General features: G+C 44.5%; 1 protein-coding gene across 1 annotated transcript in view; it reads left to right on the forward strand.

The window, feature by feature from the left end:
• The window catches only part of LOC124722252 (ras and EF-hand domain-containing protein homolog), a 246,047-nt gene that overhangs the window by 41,879 nt on the left and 183,939 nt on the right, over positions 1–20,229 (forward strand). Inside the window, exon 4 of the mRNA XM_047247441.1 lies at positions 2,399–2,577. Coding sequence (XP_047103397.1) covers positions 2,399–2,577 — 179 coding nt within the window. The remainder of the gene's footprint in view (positions 1–2,398; positions 2,578–20,229) is intronic.

The raw sequence follows: 20,229 nt of genomic DNA on the forward strand, positions 1-20,229 counted from the left end.
GGATGGAAAGAGTAAAATTAAATCATATGTAGCAATCCACGATATGTTCCAAGCGTACCATATATTACTGAGAGCAGCTGTCTCACACTCTCACCACACACACGCGTTACTTAGCTCTTGAGAAAACAATGGTTGCCAACAGACGCTGTCTGTGAGCATTCAACGTCCAGACTGAGAAAAAAACGTAGCAAATTGGCCCAGGTTTAAGGAGGGCTGATACTTAAATTCCCGTACGGCAATCCAAATTTAGATTTTTGGGGTTTACATAGATCACGTCTGACAGATTCTGAATTGGTTTTCAACAAGTCCACCGCTTTTTTTTTTTTTTAATATCCTAGTCCAGTCCAAGCTTCCGCTCCGCCTCAAACGACGGAGTATTTCATTATGTTCGCCCTTCCTTCTTTACTTCATCGTGAATAATGTTTCGCTGGCAGCCAAGCGCACGTAAAAGGCACGGTAGTTCCTGCTCTAGAGCTTATAAGTGACACTGAAGATATCACTTGATTTCTCCCTTAGACCCCAGTCGGGAAACTGATATACACTATCCGAGCAAAGTATTCAGACACTCCCATACAATGCGAAACTGATCACTAGATCACGAGAGGAGGACCCGCCAGTACCCAAAAGAGGTGGGGTACATTGTGTTGTCAGTAGAGAACTAGTAACAGTAGAATGGATCAATCAGGAGAGTTCGGTGACTTCGAACGTGACCTCCACATTGGATGTCATCCGAGTAACAAATCCGTCAAGGGCATCTCAACCTTTATAACGCTGCCCAAGTCAACTTTTGATGATATGACTGTGTAATGGAAACACGAAGGAACAGCCACAGCTAAATCATGACTAGACAGACCTCTTGTACGGCCAGACGCAAACTGTCAAGCACTGTGGAGTTTAGCTGTAAAAAGTCTCGTGAAAGTGGAAGGAATCGTTCGTGAGTTTCAAAGTGCTACCAGCAGTCCAGTTAAGACAAGAACTGTGCGCAGGGAGTTAAAAATAATGTGGTACAACGATCGAGCAGCTCCACATTTCTGTACTCAGTGCTAAGCGATGCTTGAGGTAATCTAAAGATCAACGTCTGTGGACAATGGGTGACAGGAAACGGGTGATTTGGACTGATTAATCACGGTATTCTCTGCGGCAATCAGTTGAAAGGATCTGAGTTTGCGAATGCATGGAGAACGTACCTGCAATCATGTGTAGTGCCAAGAGTGAAGTACAGAAGAGGTGGTGTTACGGTACAGGGTTGTTTTCGTGGTTAGGACGTGATCCACCAGCTGTAATTAAGAAAACTCACATGCGGCAGCATATGAAAATATATCTTACAACATTTCGAAGACGATAACTGTTTACTGTATATATGCGTTACAATACATCCTCTCATAAACTAGCATCTGTGAGGCAACGGTTTGTGGACAATAACGTTCCTGAATTGCACTGGCCTGCCCGACCTGAACCCAATGCAACATCTTTGGGATGAGTTAATGCGTCGAATTCGCTCCAGACTTCAGCGGCCTATGGTTTCGGCTCTTGAGGAAGAATAGGCTGCCAATCTTCCACTGACGTTCAGACATCTCACTGACAGTGTTCCGAGCAGAGTTCAAACCGTCATAAAGGCGAATGGTGAACATATCCCACATTAATGCCCACTGAAAGGTGTCCGGATACTGATAGTGTATGTGATACTTACAGTTATTTGCGATACCACCTGTATGAATCCCACCGGATTAGTTACGTAACGACGATACTTACCGGATCGAATGATAACATACTTTATGAGTCCCGTACCAATATTTTGTTGTTCCCTGAAAGGTTTTACAATTTGTTTAATGGACTTTTGTACTTTATCCTCTATCAAATTCCATGATAGTGGGCTGAGGCTGAAACCGACCGAACATTGAAGTTTTTAACGTACATGAGAGGTATTCCTTGATATCAGATATTCCAAGAATTTATATAAGCTACAGAGCACCATGATTCATAAAAATACGTGAACATATAATTATTCTGACAATACGTTTTTCGTCAATAAGGGAAACCCCCATCTACTAAGCGTTTTTGGTGCGCATCGCAAAGTAATAATAGTAATTCTTTTTGAATTTTTCACGTCTTCTGCCAATTTTGAGTCACGAGATGCTTTCTGCACTGTAACTAATGCATACGGCGTTTCAGTTGCAGAACATCTGTGGATCAAAGAGTGTTATTTACATCTACTGCTACAGTTTAGAATATCATTGCAACAATTTAGAATGTCATTGCAGTGCTATAATATCATCTTACGACACCCACTACTCTTGTATTAGGAATTTCACACATAAGCCACGACTCATGCACGTGTTAATTGTGCCTGTGTATGAGTACTGTGTACTGATACTTTGCAACATATTTATATTTTCAGGTAAATGCAGTCCTGAGCAAGAAGCAAGAAGCAGCTAAAAACCTCCGTCACACAGACAAAGACACCAACAGTGAGCTGCAGAGCTCACTCGTTGACACTAAAACAACTCTAGCAGTGCTGAGGGCTGAGATGGCGCAGCTGAAAGCAGAGTACGAAGTGAAATGCCGAGAACTGCACGAGTGAGTACACCGACAAACACGCGTACTGTATTTTCCAGTACTGCGGCCTATATTTGGAATTTATTTCAGCCGTACTTTTCCACCTGCTACTCCGACGCTCCACATTCCTGTAAACTATGTACGTTTACTTAAAATTAATTTTTAATTTTGTGTAACATCACAAACACCCTCCTGTGAGTTGCCTACATCTACATCTACATGGTTACTCTGCAATTCACACTTAAGTGCCTGGCAGAGGGTTCATTGAACCATTTTCATACTACTTCTCTACCATTCCACTCTCGAATGGCGCGTGGGAAAAAGGAACACCTAAATCTTTCCATTCGAGCTCTGATTTCTCTTATTTTATTATCATTTCTCCCTACGTAGGTGGGCGTCAACAAAATATTTTCACATTCGGAAGAGAAAGTTGGTGACTGATATTTCGTAAATAGATCTCGCCGAAAAGAAAACCGCCTTTGTTTCAGTGACTGCCACCCCAACTCGCGTATCATGTCAGTGACACTCTCACCCCTATTGCGCGATAACACGAAACGAACTGCCCTTCTTTGCACTTTTTCGATGTTCTCCGTCAACCCTGCCTGGTAAGGATCCCACACCGCGCAGCAATATTCCACCAGAGGACGGACAAGTGTAATGTAGGCTGTTTCTTTAGTGGGTTTGTCGCATCTTCTCAGTGTTCTGCCAACAAATCGCAGTCTTTGTTTCGCCTTCCCCACATTATTATCTGTGACGTCTTTCCAATTTAAGTTGCTCGTAATTGTAATTCCTAGGTATTTAGTGGAACTGACATCCCTTAGAGTTGTGCGATTTATCGTATTCCCAAAATTTATCGGATTTCTTTTAGTACCCATATGCATGCCCTCGCACTTTTCTTTGTTTAGTGCTAATTGTCACTTTTCACGCCATACAGAAATTCTCTCTAGATCATTTTGTAATTGGAATTGATCGTCTGATGATTTTATTAGACGGTAAACTACGAGATCATCTGCCAACAATCTAAGGGGGCTGCTCAGATCATCAACTACATCATTTATACACTATTGGCCATTAAAATTGCTACACCAAGAAGAAATGCAGATGATAAACAGGTATTCATTGGACAAATACATTATACTAGAACTGACAAGTGATTACATTTTCACGCAATTTGGGTGCATAGATCCTGAGAAATCAGTACCCAGAACAACCACCTCTGGCCCTAATAACGGCCTTGATACGCCTGGGCATTGAGTCAGACAGAGCTTGGATGCAGCTTCAACACGATACCACAGTTCATCAAGAGTAGTGACTGGCGTATTGTGACGAGCCAGTTGCTCGGCCACCATTGACCAGACGTTTTCAATTGGTGAGAGATCTGGAGAATGTGCTGGCCAGGGCAGCAGTCGAACATTTTCTGTATCCAGAAAGGCCCGTACAGGTCCTGATATATGCGATCGTGCATTATCCTGCTGAAATGTAGGGTTTCGCAGGGATCAAATGAAGGGTAGAGCCACTGGTCGTAACACATCTGAAATGTAATGTCCACTGTTCAAATTGCCGTCAGTGCGAACAAGAGGTGACCGAGACGTTTAACCAATGGCACCCCATACCATCACGCCGGGTGATACGCCAGTATGGCGATGACGAATACACGCTTCCAATGTGCGTTCACCGCTATGTCGCCAAACACGGATGCGACCATCATGATACTGTAAACAGAACCTGGATTCATCCGAAAAAATGACGTTTTGCCATTCGTGCACCCAGGTTCGTCGTTGAGTACACCATCGCAGGCGCTCCTGTCTGTGATGCAGCGTCAAGGGTAACCGAAGCCATGGTATCCTAGCTGATGGTCCATGCTGCTGCAAACGTCGTCCAACTGTTCGGGCAGATGGTTGTTGTCTTGCAAACGTCCCCATCTGTTGACTCAGTGATCGAGACGTGGCTGCACGGTCCGTTACAGCCATGCCGATAAGATGCCTGTCATTTCGACTGATAGTGATACGAGGCGGTTGGGATCCACCACGGCGTTCCGTATTACCCTCCTGAACCCACCGATTCCATATTCTGCTAACAGTCATTGGATCTCGACCAACGCGATCAGCAAATGTGATACGATGAACCACAATCGCGATAGGCTACAATCCGACCTTTATCAAAGTCGGAAACGTGATACTACGCATTTCTCCTCCTTACACGAGGCATCACAACAACGTTTCACCAGGCAACGCCGGTTAACGGCTGTTTGTGTATGAGAAATCGGTTGGAAACTTTCCTCATGTCAGCATCTTGTAGGTGTCGCCACCGGCGCCAACCTTGTGTGAATGCCCGGAAAAGCTAATCATTTGCATATCACAGAATCTTCTTCCTGTCAGTTGAATTTCGTATCTGTAGCACGTCATCTTCGTGGTGTAGCAATTTTAATGGCCAGTAGTGTATAAATCAGGAACAACAGAGGGCCTATGACACTACCTTGCGTAACGCCAGATATCGCTTCTGTTCTACTCGATGATTTACCGTCTATCACTACGAACTGTGACCTCTCTGAGAGGAAATCACGAATCCAGCACGCAACTGAGACGATACTCCATATGCACGCAATTTGATTAGTAGTTGCTTGTGAGGAACGGTATCAAAAGCCTTCTGGAAATCTAGGAATACGTAATCGATCTGAGATCCCTTGTCGACAGCACTCATTACTTCATGGGAATAAAGAGCTAGCTGTGTTGCACAAGAACGATATTTTCTGAATCCGTGGTGGTTATATATCAATAAGTCATTTTCTTAAAGGTGATTCATAATGTTCGAGTACAGTATATGCAACCAAAACCCTACTGCAATTGAGGTCAGTGATATGGGTCTGTAATTCAGTGGGTTACTCCTATTTCCTTTCTTGAATACTGATGGGACCTGTGCTAGTTTCCAGTCTTTAGGAACAGACCTTTCGTGAAGTGAGCGGTTGTGTGTGATTGCTAAGAACGGCGCTATTGTGTCTGCATACTCTGAAAGGAACCTGACTGGTATACCACTGTCAAATACAGTCCATCCGGAGAGTTGCTGAGAGCCGCCAGAAGCCTTTTGTAGGGGTCATTGTTTCAGGTAATATTTCAGTAGTATACATTTCTTCGTTTTATTGTCATTTTTAACGAGAATACGATATACTTGTACCAAATGTACATGTTAATGTTATTATATCGTATTACATCGCAAGAAGATTTCGCAACTTTTTTCCACGACATTGGTTTACATAAAAACAGAAAAATCACACAAACCGCAATTATTCAGGAAAACATAACGAAATTGACACGAATGTTGACGAACAGAAAGAAATCAGTAGAGCTAAAGTTGTCTCGTGTCACCTGTACATAGAAGATAACTTTTTGTTTCAGAATAGATCGGCGGCAGTTGCTGCTGTGGCAGTGAGAGGAGGCATCAGAGATCGTTAATTTGTTCAAATACCCCCGAGGGTCCACTTACCGGACGCACTTCGATGGAAGACTATTGACTGATTTTAGGCATGACTCAGATATAGCTTTTCAAATAGTTAAATATTGGTCATCCGTAGTTTATAGACTGTGGAAATAGTTTCTAGGCGTATGTTTGGAAACGAAATGTCCCATCGAAGGGCGTCTGCGGGACACAGCACTCACCATTGGCAGATATCTAACGTTAAGCGGTACAAAGAATAGGACTGTTGTCCTACTGAAACTACGACTGCTCTTGCTGCTGCCCTTGAATGTCATCGAGTACTGTGCGCAGAAGGCTTCAACACAAAGGTGTGTTTGGGAGGCAATCAGACTGATGGGTGCCACTCATTGTCCCGAGTTTGCCATGTGAGCGCTAGCACGTGCACTGGACTGAAGATCAATAGAGGGCCGCCAAATTCACGGACGACTTCAAGTTTAACTTGCAAAGTGACAGCAGACCTGTTTGATTTGAGGAGGATAGGGAGCCCGCTATCATTCACTACTCGTCAGGACAAAGCATTGTCACTGTATGGTCAAACGTATCTTCCGGTAGACGTACAATCCTTAACGCCATTCCACAAATAACTGTTACTGTGTTGTTCTGTACAGTTGGCATCCTTGATTCTTATACAGGGCGTTACTATGCTGATCATAAAAACTTTGTGGAACGATGGATATTCATTTGAGTTCAGAAATCCTGGTCAGAAAACGACTGAGTCGAAAATTTCGAAGAAAGATCGAACTATGGGGTAACTCTGCCAATCAAATACGAGAACTTGCGAGTTGTTGTTCGTGCGAGGTAATAAACTGATTTATTGTGTCCGTGACTGTTAATATTTTAAGGTAGGCAAACGGGAACGGCGTCTTCTAACTTAATTTCTTTCAATGAGGACAAAGCCGAAGTGAAGACAATTCTCAGTAAAACTCACTGTTGTACTGAAATGGTTCGCGTGAACACTTTTCAGTACCTTGAGAACCAGAAACGATATTAGTATTAGAAGGTTTCTTCAGATTTGTCTGCATATTTTTGGTTGTGTATCTCAATTAACTTTTCATCGATGTCCATTACAGGTTCTTCACGTAGCTGGCACAGTTAGTCTTTAGGTATGACGTTTCCTGCGTTTAGGAGAATATTTCTATACTCAGTAAGCTTTATGTAAAACTATAAATGAAAAGATACAGGAATTCAGTTTATTTCTTCCATATTTTAATAAAAACCTCTTACATTTGGCCGTCACAATACAAAATGTCCGTCTACGACTCCACCCGTGGGTCTTTTCTGCTCCCTCACACCGTCTATGAGTTTAGAGATAAATAATCACGAAGCTGTAGAACGTGCCAACAAAATGCGTGCAATGTACGGCCAATAATTTTTAGCGTGGCTCGACATCGTCAATAGCGAGCGGCCGTACACAGTCGCTCTATAGCCCAAAAATTTTACACTATAATATTCATTTATCCTAATAATGAGACAAATTAGAGAAATAAATAAGTAGCTGAACCAAGGTTGCAATTGTTGGTCAAAAGCTCGACAGTAATATTGCCTGAATCAGATTGTTTTGCAATTTGATCTAAACATTTATTTCAGGAATGCAGAATGTATGTAAATGATGGCCGCGTACAAATAAATTCAGTGAATAACTAGTCAGTATTTAAACAACAGTGCAAATTCGTAATCACTTCGTGCAAATAGAGCGTTTCCAGCCAACGGCTTGTGCTAAATAAATACTCTAATCAGTGCAATGAACTCGTTAAAACCGTGACGACGTCTTAATGTTCGTTAGCATGAACTCTCACTGTCGTTCACAACGAACCTAAATTGCATAACCATAAATGCTGTCCCAACTAATGCTGCCGAAGTCCATCACACAATTTAAATCAGTGAAAAGTGGTAAATTTTTACAAGTTCACTGCTGCAACAGTAAAAATGATACTAAAGTTCGCGCATGCTAGAGCTCGTCATTTACTAAATGACTCGAGAGATTCTAGCTCCAGACTGAAACGAGAGCACAGAAATTTACAAGTTTTCATCACATGCGTCCACAAAAATGATTCCAAGTCGCCGCTATCACATAGCGAAGCATTCGCAGCACACACGCCGCCCAGAACTTTACCACAGAAAATCCCAGCCGACAGACTTAAGGCCAATGACCCACGATGAGCGGGCGAAGATGACAGATGTTTGTGCTCAACGGTGCACGTTTCTTTAAAGGTTCTGTCACATGACTACCACTTGATACGTTCACCCTGACCACCATTTAGAATTTATACAATAATTTCCCATAAATACACATAAAAAACAAACGATAAAGTTTTGGGGTCATTTTGTGACCTCTTAATAAAACAACTATGCATTATTTTAATAACTTCAAATAAATCTTAAACATACACTGACGGAGAAATACCGCTACACCAAGAAATAATTGTGGAACATGAATGAAATTTGGTAGGCGTTTTTCTACACTACTGGCCATTAAAATTGCTACACCACGAATATGACGTGCTACAGACGCGAAATTTAACCGACAGGAAGAAGATGCTGTCATATGCAAATGATTAGCTTTTCAGAGCATTCACACAAGGTTGGCGTCGGTGGCGACACCTACAACGTGCTGACATGAGGAAAGTTTACAACCTATTTCTCATACACAAACAGCCGTTGACCGGCGTTGCCTCCTGAAACGTTGTTGTGATGCTTCGTGTAAGGTGGAGAAATGCGTACCATCACGTTTCCGACTTTGATAAAGGTCGGATTGTAGCCTATCGCGATTGCGGTTTATCGTATCGCTACATTGCTGCTTGCGTTGGTCGAGATCCAACGACTGTTAGCAGAATATGGAATCGGTGGGTTCAGGAGGGTAATGCGGAACGCCGTGCTGGATCCCAACGGCCTCGTATCACTAGCAGTCGAGATGACAGGCATCTTATCCGCATGGCTGTAACGGATCGTGCAGCCACGTCTCGATCCCTGAGTCAACAGGTGGGGACGTTTGCAAGACAACAACCATCTGCACGAACAGTTCGATGACGTTTGCAGCAGCATGGTCTATCAGCTCGGAGACCATGGTTGCGGTTACCCTTGACGTTGCATCACAGACAGGAGAGCCTGTGTTGGTGTACTCAACGACGAAACTGGGTGCACGAATGGCAAAACGTCATTTTTTCGGATGAATCCAGGTTCTGTTTATAGCATCATGATGGTCGCATCCGTGTTTGGCGACATCGCGGTGAACGCACATTGGAAGCGTGGATTCGTCATCGCCATACTGGCGTATCACCCTGAAACGTCCCCTTAGAAAAATTAGTGAATTACTGAGCTGATAAACCTCTTACATTATTTGATTTTCAAACAGCTGAGCAGAACTGAACGTACTCAGACATTTCGCTCTTTACCTATTGTGATCAACACTAAACTGACACACAATATTTTCAGCGCAACGCAATCTGACTTTCAATAATCCCTACAAAAGAATGGCCCTGGCTAACATTAAACTATACCTTTCACAAATCACTTACCTCACAAAAATCTTCGTTACTCGAACTACTGCAATACAGCGAGCGCCACTACTGCCAGCTAAATAAAAGATTCAAACTACTGAAGGCACTAACTACTGATAGGCATAGTTAGCAAATGAAAGATTTTGATAGAGAACAAACAATGTATTTACCTTAATAGTGTTCAAAGGTCATAATATATAGCAGTTCATGACATCCAGTCTTTACTGTCTCTGATGGACACACGTCCAGATCATCCGCTCTCAAAACTCCGCCATTTCTCTCCCCACATCCACCACTACTGGCGGCTCACCTCCAACTGCGCAACGCTACGCGCTGTTCACATCCAGCTGCCCAACACTACAATAGCAAACAACAATGCAAACCAGCCACAGACTGCACTCAGCACAGCCAGTAATTTTCATACACAGCGCTACGTGGTGTTACCAATAAAAAACCTAAACAGCCTATTTACAACCCGGCGCGATGGTATGGGGTGCCATTGGTTACACTTCTCGGTCACCACTTGTTCGCATTGACGGCACTTTGAAGAGTGGATGTTACATTTCAGATGTTTTACGACCCGTGGCTCTACCCTTCATTCGAACCCTGCGAAACCCTACGTTTGAGCAGGATAATGCACGACCGCATGTTGCAGGTCCTGTATGGGCCTTTCTGGATACAGAAAATGTTCGACTGCTGCTCTGGACAGCACATTCTCCAGATCTCTCACCAACTGAAAACGTCTGGTCAGTGGTGGCTGAGCAATTGGCTCGTCACAATAAGCCAGTCACTACTCTTGATGAACTGTGGTATCGTGTCGAAGCTGCATGGGCTGCTGTACCTGTACACGCCATCAAAGCTCTGTTTGACTGAATGCCCAGGCGTATCAAGGCCGATATTAGGGCCAGAGGTGGTTGTTCTGGGTACTGATTTCTCAGGATCTATGCACCCAAATTGCGTGAAAATGTAATCACATGTCAGTGATATATTTGTCCAGTGTATACCCGTTTATCATCTGCATTTCTTCTTGGTGTAGCAATTTTAATGGCCAGTAGTGTACATCTGAAAGATTATGTCTGTTCAGATTTCGTGCCATTCGCATAACACTGGCGCAAGTAGCGCCACTATGAGGATGCAAATCGGGTTTGCTTTAAATACACGCTGTAGCGCTCGTGAGCATTAGTTATCTTTAAGATTGTACATGGCGAGTCCATGTTAGTCAAGAATGCTTTTAAGGCGACAAAGACGCCATATCAACAACTGACTGAGTTTGAACAAGGTTGTGTAACAGGGCTACGAGAAAAAACTGAATGTTGCTTCTGCGATACTGCAGACAGACTTGGCAGGAATGTAGCCACTGTACATCATTAATAACAGCGGTGGTCACGAGAAGACCGAGCTTCAGACGGTTACGTGGCACTACTGAGAAGGAAGACCATTGTGTTCGGCGAGTGGCTCTGACGCATGGTACCGCATCTGCAGCAGCAATTTCAGCAGCATTTAGCAGCGCAGTGACACTGCTACAAGTCTGGTACTGCAAGGACAGCTCCGAGCCAGACGCTCTGTCGCGTGCTTTCCACTGACCCCAAACCATCGCCATTTGCGACTTCAGTGGTGTCAAGCGACAGCTGCCTGGAGGGCAGGACTGAGGGGTCTTGTGTTTTCTCGTGAAAGCTGGTTCTGCCTCTGTGCCAGCGATGGCTGTGTGGTGGTTATAAGGAGTCCAGTTGAGGGTCTGTAATCAATCTGTATGCGTGCAACATACACTGAACCTAAACCTGGAGTTATGGTCTTAGGGTATGACAGCTGGAGCGGTCTCGTCGTTATCCCTCGCATCCTCACAGCGAAATTGTACGTCAGTGTGGAAATTCGACCTGTTGTGCTGCCCTTGGTTCAAATGGCTCTGAGCACTATGGGACTTAACATCTGAGGTCATCAGTCCCCTAGAACTTAGAACTACTTAAACCTAACTAACCTAAGGACATCACACACACCCATGCCCGAGGCAGGATTCGAGCCTGCGACCGTAGCGGTCGCGTGGTTCCAGACTGAAGCGCCTAGAACCGCTCGGTCACACCGGCCGGCTGTGCTGCCCTTCATGAATGGCATTCCAGGGGTTTTTTCTAAACGGATAACGCTCGTCCACATATAGCTGCTGTAACCCAACATGCCCTACAGAGATTCAACATCTTGCCTTGGCCTGCTCGTTCACTAGATCTGTCTCCAATCGAGTACATATGGGACATCATCGGACGAGAACTTCTGCTTCATCCACAAATAGCATTAACCGCTCCGCTATTGAGCAGCCAAGTACAACAGACATGGAGCTCCATCCCACAAACTTAGATCCGGCACATTTACATCACAATGCATGCACGTTTCTGGCGGTTACAGCCCTTACTAATATACCAGCATTTCACATATGCAATGGCTTATCTCGCGCTTACATTAGCCTGTCATCTTGCAAAGTTAATTACTTGAATATGTTACCTATAAAAAGTATTGCCGAAATTTTATTACTCTACATCTATTATTTTTTGGTGTTGGATTTTTTCCGTCAGTGCATATTTCACCACACTCATCACTCTAGTCGAAAATTCTACATCTACATCTACATCCATAATCCGCAAGCCACCTGACTGTGTGTGGCGCAGGGTACCTTGAGTACCTCTATCGTTTCTCCCTTCTATTCCAGTCTCGTATTGTTCGTGGAAAGAAGGATTGTCGGTATGCCTCTGTGTGGGCTCTAATCTCTCTGATTTTATCCTCATGGTCTCTTCGCGAGATATAAGTAGGAGGGAGCAATATACTGCTTGACTCCTCAGTGAAGGTATGTTCTCGAAACTTCAACAAAAGCCCGTACCGAGCTACTGATCGTCTCTCCTGCAGAGTCTTCCACTGGAGTTTATCTATCATCTCCGTAACGCTTTCGCAATTACTAAATGATCCTGTAACGAAGCGCGCTGCTCTCCGTTGGATCTTCTCTCTCTCTTCTACCAACCCTATCTGGTACGGATCCCACACTGCTGAGCAGTATTCAAGCAGTCGGCGAACAAGAGTACTGTAACCTACTTCCTTTGTTTTCGGATTGCATTTCCTTAGGATTCTTCCAATGAATCTCAATCTGGCATCTGCTTTACCGACGATCAACTTTATATGATCATTCCATTTTAAATCACTCCTAATGCCTACTCCCAGATGATTTATGGAATTAACTGCTTCCAGTTGCTGACCTGCTATGTTGTAGCTAAATGATAAGGAATCTTTCTTTCTATGTATTCGCAGCACATTACACTTGTCTACATTGAGATTCAATAGCCATTCCCTGAACCATGAGTCAATTCGCTGCAGATCCTCCTGCATTTCAGTACAATTTTCCATTGTTAGAACCTCTCGATATACCACAGCATCATCCGCGAAAAGCCTCAGTGAACTTCCGATGTCATCCACAAGGTCATATATGTATATTGTGAATAGCAACGGTGCTACGACACTCCCCTGCGGCACACTTGAAATCACTCTTTCGTCGGAAGACTTCTCTCCATTGAGAATGACATGCTGCGTTCTTTTATCTAGGAACTCTTCAATCCAGTCACACAATTGATCTGATAGTCCATATGCTCTTACTTTGTTCATTAAACGACTGTGGGGAACTGTATCGAATGCCTAACATTAATTCTATATATTCTATTACTCGTGTTTGAGCATAAATAAATATGGGTCGAAGATTGTTGGATTATTAAAAAGAGGTACTCATACTGACAAAATTAGAGAGATTAGAGCGCGCACGGAGGCTTTCAGACAGTCGTTCTTCCCGCGAACCATACGCGACTGGAACAGGAAAGGGAGGTAATGACAGTGGCACGTAAAGTGCCCTCCGCCACACACCGTTGGGTGGCTTGCGGAGTATCAATGTAGATGTAGATGTAGATGTAGACAATAGCAATTGCGTACATGTGAAGAATTTCATAGTGGTGGCACTATTTACGTAAATTAACTATATTATTTATAACATTTTGTATATTAATTAGAAAAATAAACAGTTCGTGTGATTTCTGGCAGAATTCGCTTTCATTTGGTTTATCATAAGTGTAAGTTGCATAGCTGATGCAATTATTACAATTTTTATAAACAGTAATAGTAATAAACATTAATAACTTTTTAACCCCGAAGTTTCTAACATGGCTGAATTTTGTAACTATGGAGGTTTCCACGGCCAGTGTCACGATGACTAAATTTCTTCTGGACGTTTTACCGCGTCACTGTCTAAAAAACTTTAATTATAAACCGTAAAACCAATGTTTCGACCATATTACAACGGATTTCCTCAGTCCTTCCCCCAGCCTTGTCCTGATTAAGGCCACTATAATACGGTCGATACGTTCGTTTTACGGTTTACAAGTAAAGTATTTTATACAGTGACAAGGTACAACACCCAAAAGAGTTTTAATCAACGTGGTAGAATTTTCAATGAGCCGCGATCCAAAGTTGTCATTTGTCTTTCCTTAGCATGCATTTATTTCCTGTAATATTACATTCAGTGACAAATTCCGCGTCACACGGCTCCTCGATTTTAGCGCGTCCCGTGATCACGGTACCGGGAATCATACAAACGTCATTCCGCCCGGAGAAAACACCGATGACGGCTGCTGCTGGTCGCTTTACGGCAACCCCTGTTCCTGCGCTCAGCGCTGCCTCCAAATCAGCCCGGGTGTCTGCCAGCAAGCTGACAGCTGTCCGCCCCAAAACTTCTTTGCACCGCCCTGTAGCCGTTCCGGCAAATACAAACCGCCCTGCGGCAATCGAGCCAGTTGTCTGTAATGTCACACGTCCGCTACACACATCAGATTACGGGACGTCTGTTAATTACGTGAACTCAAAGTGGTGGGAAGGAGGGAGGGGTGGGGGGTGCGGGGGTAGTTTCCGGCAAAATCTCACCAAATCTCATTTAAAGTGGGAGGAACAATGAACGTCTCATGCCCACTTTTTAATTCAGAGAATACACATTAGTATAATGGATGACATTGTTTTATAACACTGTCGCAGAAGAAGCTGAGTAGCACCGTGGTGTTGTGGTTATGATACTAAACTGTTGTATGGAAAGTCGTGAGTTCGAAACTCACCTGGACTGTACAGTTTTAATTTCTATATTCGGTTCGAGCACATTCTAAAAGTATCCACAAATATCAAGAATCATTGTATTGGAATGTTCTGTGGCTTTATATATACTGTATGTGTTCTGGCCGGAGGCAGTTCGCTCCGCGCTCTTGTAAGTGCAAGTGCTGAATAAACCTTCGTTAAGTGAAGTTAGTGTTCGTCATTCATCTAATTACACCTACTTCTACCTGACATTATTCTGGTGGAGGCGCCAGGTATTGGAATTTGTGATAGTGCACGTTGTCGACGACACAGTGGCTCCCATCAGGCCGCCGTTTACGTGGCGAGAAACCCGAGTTCGATCCATACTCAACAGACCGAAATCTACAGGAGACAGAAGAAGAAGAGGACATTACTATGAAAGCAACTGTGTGCCACCGCATGGGACATCCTTCCGTGTTCTCTGGTGACGATGGCCACGATCCAAACAAGTGGCTGAAGGTATATGAGCGTACAGCCAAATTTAACAAAGGGGATGACACCGTGTGTTTGGCTAACGTATTTTTCTACTTGGAGGGCCAAGCAATGGTATGAGAACAACGAGGAGAAGTTCACAAGCTGGGAAGTATTCCAGGCGGAACTGTGCAAGTATTTCGGCGACACACAACGACAGAAGTGCAAGGCTGAAGATGAATTCAAGAGCAGGGCACAGCGTCCAGGAGAAACTACAGCTTCCGACATTCAAGACGTCTTGGAGCTGTGTAAAATAGTGGATCCTAGACTGAAGGAGGAAGATAGGGTTGCACATCTCATGAAGGGTCTTGCTGACGACATGTATCAAGCCCTACTGCTGAAGGAGGTTTCGACAGCAGACGACTTCATAAAATGGTGCCAGTATATCAAGACAATGCATCGAAAAAGAATTACACGCAAGAAGTTTGAACGGCTTCCAAACATCTTATCGATGTCTGTGATGGAGGAAGCAACTGATTTCACAAGTGTTCTTCGTCAGATAGTGAGAGAGGAAGTTCAGAAGGCACTTGGATTGCACGGCGAGCAAAAAACCAAGACGCTTCAAGTGGCCACAAGGGAGGAAGTGGAACAGACATTGAACCCAATCTCTCGTCCTTCATTTCCCTTTAAAACGGTGAAAATGTCGAGACCCAGGAGGATTTACGTTCCTACAATGCCGCATGAGGAACCTGTTTGGGCACCAAGGAAGACTGACGCCTGAAGGACCCGGGATAACCAACCAGTATGTTTCCACTGCGGACGACCGGGACATGTGGTGCGCTAGTGTCGAGAAAGGCGGCGGATATTTGATGACGCCCATACCAGAAGACAGCCGACCGATCTTAGCCGACGCCAACTCTGGGACGACGAAGATGAACAAGAAGATGTGGGTGCAGGACAACGTAGGTCACCATCACCGCGAGCTAGCCGATGGAGAGGACGCTCCCAACACGCCGATCAAGGTCTCCATCGCTGTTCAGAAACTCCAGCCGATCACCTAGCCGCCACAACGTGAAAAACTAAAGGGTGCGCCCTTCCTTGGAGGTGAGGCCGCCGAAGAGAAAAATCCTCCGCCGTCGATCACTACAAAAATTATAGGAAACTACGTCGATATCCTTCCTCATGGGTGGCCGACCAGCCCCAGCTCAAGTGGACTCTGGAGCATCATATTCAGTCATTTCGAAGAAGTACCGTCGCTAGTCGCAGAAAACCGTATTCGTCGACAGCAAAACAGCTCTGCTGAAGATGGCTAATGGGAAATATGTAAAACCTACAGGAAGATGTACCATTCGTGTGGGTATAAGTGGCCATACACAGCCCTTAGAATTCATCGTCTTACAAGAGTGTAGTCATGACGTCATTCTCGGATGGGACTTTTTGAAAACTTCTCAGGCAGTTACAGATTGTGGTCGCTCGAAGATTATGGTAGACGAGATGAGATACTGTGGACAGGAAGATGCGTATCCGAATGTGAGGGGACTATGCGTGCTGGATGAAGTGATCATTCCTGCAGTCAGCGATAGAAAGGTAACTGTTACGGGTCATGCCATTCATTAACCCATGGATCTTGTATTGGAATGTAAGAGAAGCATACCACTGAAGAATAACTTTGTCATCCCAGCCTCTGTCGTCTCGTTTAAGAACGGATTAGGTGAATTGTGGATAGTTAACTGTCGCCGAGAACCGTAGATCCTTCCAAGACGCATGTGCGTAGCAAACGCTGAGCCGTTAATTGAAGAACAGCTGAACGTCATAGAAACCTCCCATGCCGACTCTGTGGTCGAAATTAGCGCTACCACTACGAGACAAGATCTTCTAACTCGACTATCACCAGATCTCAATAAGGAACAACAGAAGAAGCTACTTGCCATTCTTCAAGAGTTCTCTGAATGCTTCAACCCACAGGTGAAGAGCAAATTAGACAGATCGACAGTGAAGCACCGGATTATCACTGGAGACCATCAACCAATAAGCCAGAGAGAATACCATGTGTCAGCTACGGAACGTCTAATAATTTGCGACGAGGTAGAGAAAATGATGAAGAATGACATCATTTAGCCTTCGCAGAGCCCATGGTCGTCACCAGTGGTTCTCGACAGGAAGAAGGATGGCAGTTGGTGCTTTTGTGTTGATTACAGGAAGCTTAATAAGAAAACGAAAAAGGACGTTTACCCTCTTCCACGAATTGACGATACACTAGATTGTCTGAAGGGGCTAAGTTTTTCTCAACCATGGACATGTACTCAGGATAATGGCAAATCGAAGTAGATGAGGCTGATCGTGAGAAAACTGATTCATCACCCCTGAGGGCCTGTATGAGTTTAAAGTAATGCCGTTTGGTTTGTGTAATGCACCAGCAACTTTTGAACGGATGATGGATAATCTTATAAGGCACCTGAAGTGGACGATGTGACTTTGTTATTTAAATGACATTATAGTGTTCTCAGAGACATTTGATGAACATATCAAAAGACAGAGGGCCGTTCTTAAGTGTCTCCAACAAGACGGACTGAAACTTAATCCAAGATAGTGTCTCTTTGGAGCAAAAGAAATCAAAGTGCTTGGACACCTTGTGTCAAACGAAGGTGTGCGGCCAGACCCGGAAAAGGTGAGATCTATAACGGGATTTCCTATTCCTAAAAGTATTAGAGATGTGAGAAGCTTCCTAGGATTATGTTCTTATTACCGTCATTTTATCAAAGACTTTTGTATCAAAGCCAGGCCACTCCAAGAGTTGTTAAAAGCTGATGCTAAATTTATCTGGGGTGATGCTCAACAAGATTCTTTCGATGTGCTACGAAAAGCTCTGTCGACTGACCATGTCCTTGGTTTGGATGATGAGAGAGCACCCACAGAACTACACACTGATGCCAGTGGGTATGGGATCAGGGCTGTTCTGGTGCAGATTTCGGATGGAAAAGAGTAGGTTATAGCCTATGCTTCTCGGACACTTACAAAAGCCGAGAGAAACTACTCAACTACAGAAAGAGAATGTCTTGCTGTGATCTGGGCCATGTGCAAATTTCGACAGTATCTCTATGGAAGGCCATTCACAGTTGTTACAGACCATCATTCACTTTGTTGGTTGACAGGTCTTAAGGATCCAACAGCACGACTCACCAGGTGGACACTGCGTCTTCAAGAGTATGACATTACCATAGTGTACAAAAGTGGAAGAAAACACCAATATGCCAACTGTCTCTCAAGAAAATCTGTGCAAGACCATCAAGACTTTGATGAAGATAGTGACTGTCTCGTTACACTCCAGAATCTCTCTGCTGAGCAGAAGAAGAACACCAAGATATCTCAAATTACGCTTGCCTTAAATCGGTCAGAGGATGTGAAAGGACAATTTAAGGTAGTTAATGGATTACTTTGCAAGAAAAACTTTGATCCGTTTGGAAAGTGGTGGCTATCAGTGATTCCTAAACACATGCGCTTAGATGTTCTACAGAAATTCCATGACAAACCTGAGACTGGACATTTAGGATTTATTAAGACCTACGATAGAATCTGCAAGAGATTTTTCTGGTCAGGTTTATTTAGGAGTGTCCGTGACTATGTGTCGCACTGTAGAGTGCCAGAGGAGGAAGGCAGTTCCTCAGAAACCACTTGGCCAACCCATACCAATCCCACCAGCCGAAACGCCTTTCCAGCGTGTTGGGATTGACCTCCTCGGACGATTTCCAACGCCTGCTAGTGGCAATAGATGGATTATTGTTTGCACTGATTATCTGACACGCTATGCCATTACAAAAGCCGTGAAAACAGCCGAAGCATCTGAGGTAGCTAAATTCATCGTAGAAGACATTGTATTAAAACAAGGGTCCCCGAGGTCGTTAATTACGGATCGAGGGAAAGTTTTTCAATTGAATCTTGTGACAGAAATAAACAGTCGGTGCAACATTACTCATCACATGACGACTGCCTACCATCCGCAAACTAACTGGCTTACTGAACACCTTAATAAGACCTTGGCCGACATGCTATCAATGTTCGTCAATGTTGAGCAGAGCAACAGGGATGAGGTGCTACCTTTCGTGACGTTTGCCTACAACACCGCCAAACAAGACACCACAGGATTTACGCCACTTTTACTGGTGCATGGGCGTGAGGTGACGACGACGATGGACACTGTGTTTCCGTTACATCCTGATGACGTGGACGACGATTACATCGGCCAGGTGTTAACCAGAGCTGAGTACGCTGCAGGCTCAAGAAAGCGATCGCCGAAGGTATGACGCCAGACACCGCCCTGTTGTCTACCAGCCTGGTGACCCCGTCTGGATCTTCATTCCTGTTCGGAAGGTTGGTCTCTCTGAGAAGTTCCTCAGGCGCTACTTTGGACCTTATAAGGTTTCAAGACAGTTGTCTGATGTTACTTATGAAGTTGATGATTTCGACCCTGAGACAAGACGATGAAAGACCAGAGATACGGTCCACGTCCTTCGAATGAAGCCCTACAATGATACTGCCACCCAGGGTAAATCCGAAGCTCCAGCGACAGGCAACAAGCGGAAAGGTGACGTAGCGACAAAACAAGTTCTAAGAAGATCACCGCCAGGGCGAGCATCAGTCATTGGGTCCGCAGCTCGTGGTCGTGCGGTAGCGTTCTCGCTTCCCACGCCCGGGTTCCCGGGTTCGATTCCCGGCGGAACAGGAAAGGGAGGTAATGACAGTGGCACGTAAAGTGCCCTCCGCCACACACCGTTGGGTGGTTTGCGGAGTATAAATGTAGATGTAGATGTAGAGAGCAGTGGCATTTGAGTAGAACTGTCAGTGCTCACAGACAATCAATACTGCGTGAAATAACCGCAGAAATCTATGTGGCATGTACGATGAGCGTACCCGTTAGGACAGAGCGGCGAAATTTGGCGTTAATGCGCTATAGCAGCAGACGACCGGTACCAGTGCCTTTGTGAACAGCACGACATCGCCTATAGCGCCTCTCCTGGGCTCCTGACCATATCGATTGAACCCAAGACGACTGGAAAAACGTGGCCTCGTCAGATGAGTCCGGATTTCTGATAGCTAGAGCTGATGGTAGGGTTCGCGTGTGGCGCAGACCCCAGGAAGCCATGGACGCTGCAAGCTG

This window comes from Schistocerca piceifrons, chromosome X (assembly GCF_021461385.2).
Source record: "Schistocerca piceifrons isolate TAMUIC-IGC-003096 chromosome X, iqSchPice1.1, whole genome shotgun sequence".
Taxonomy (NCBI): Eukaryota; Metazoa; Arthropoda; class Insecta; order Orthoptera; family Acrididae; genus Schistocerca; species Schistocerca piceifrons.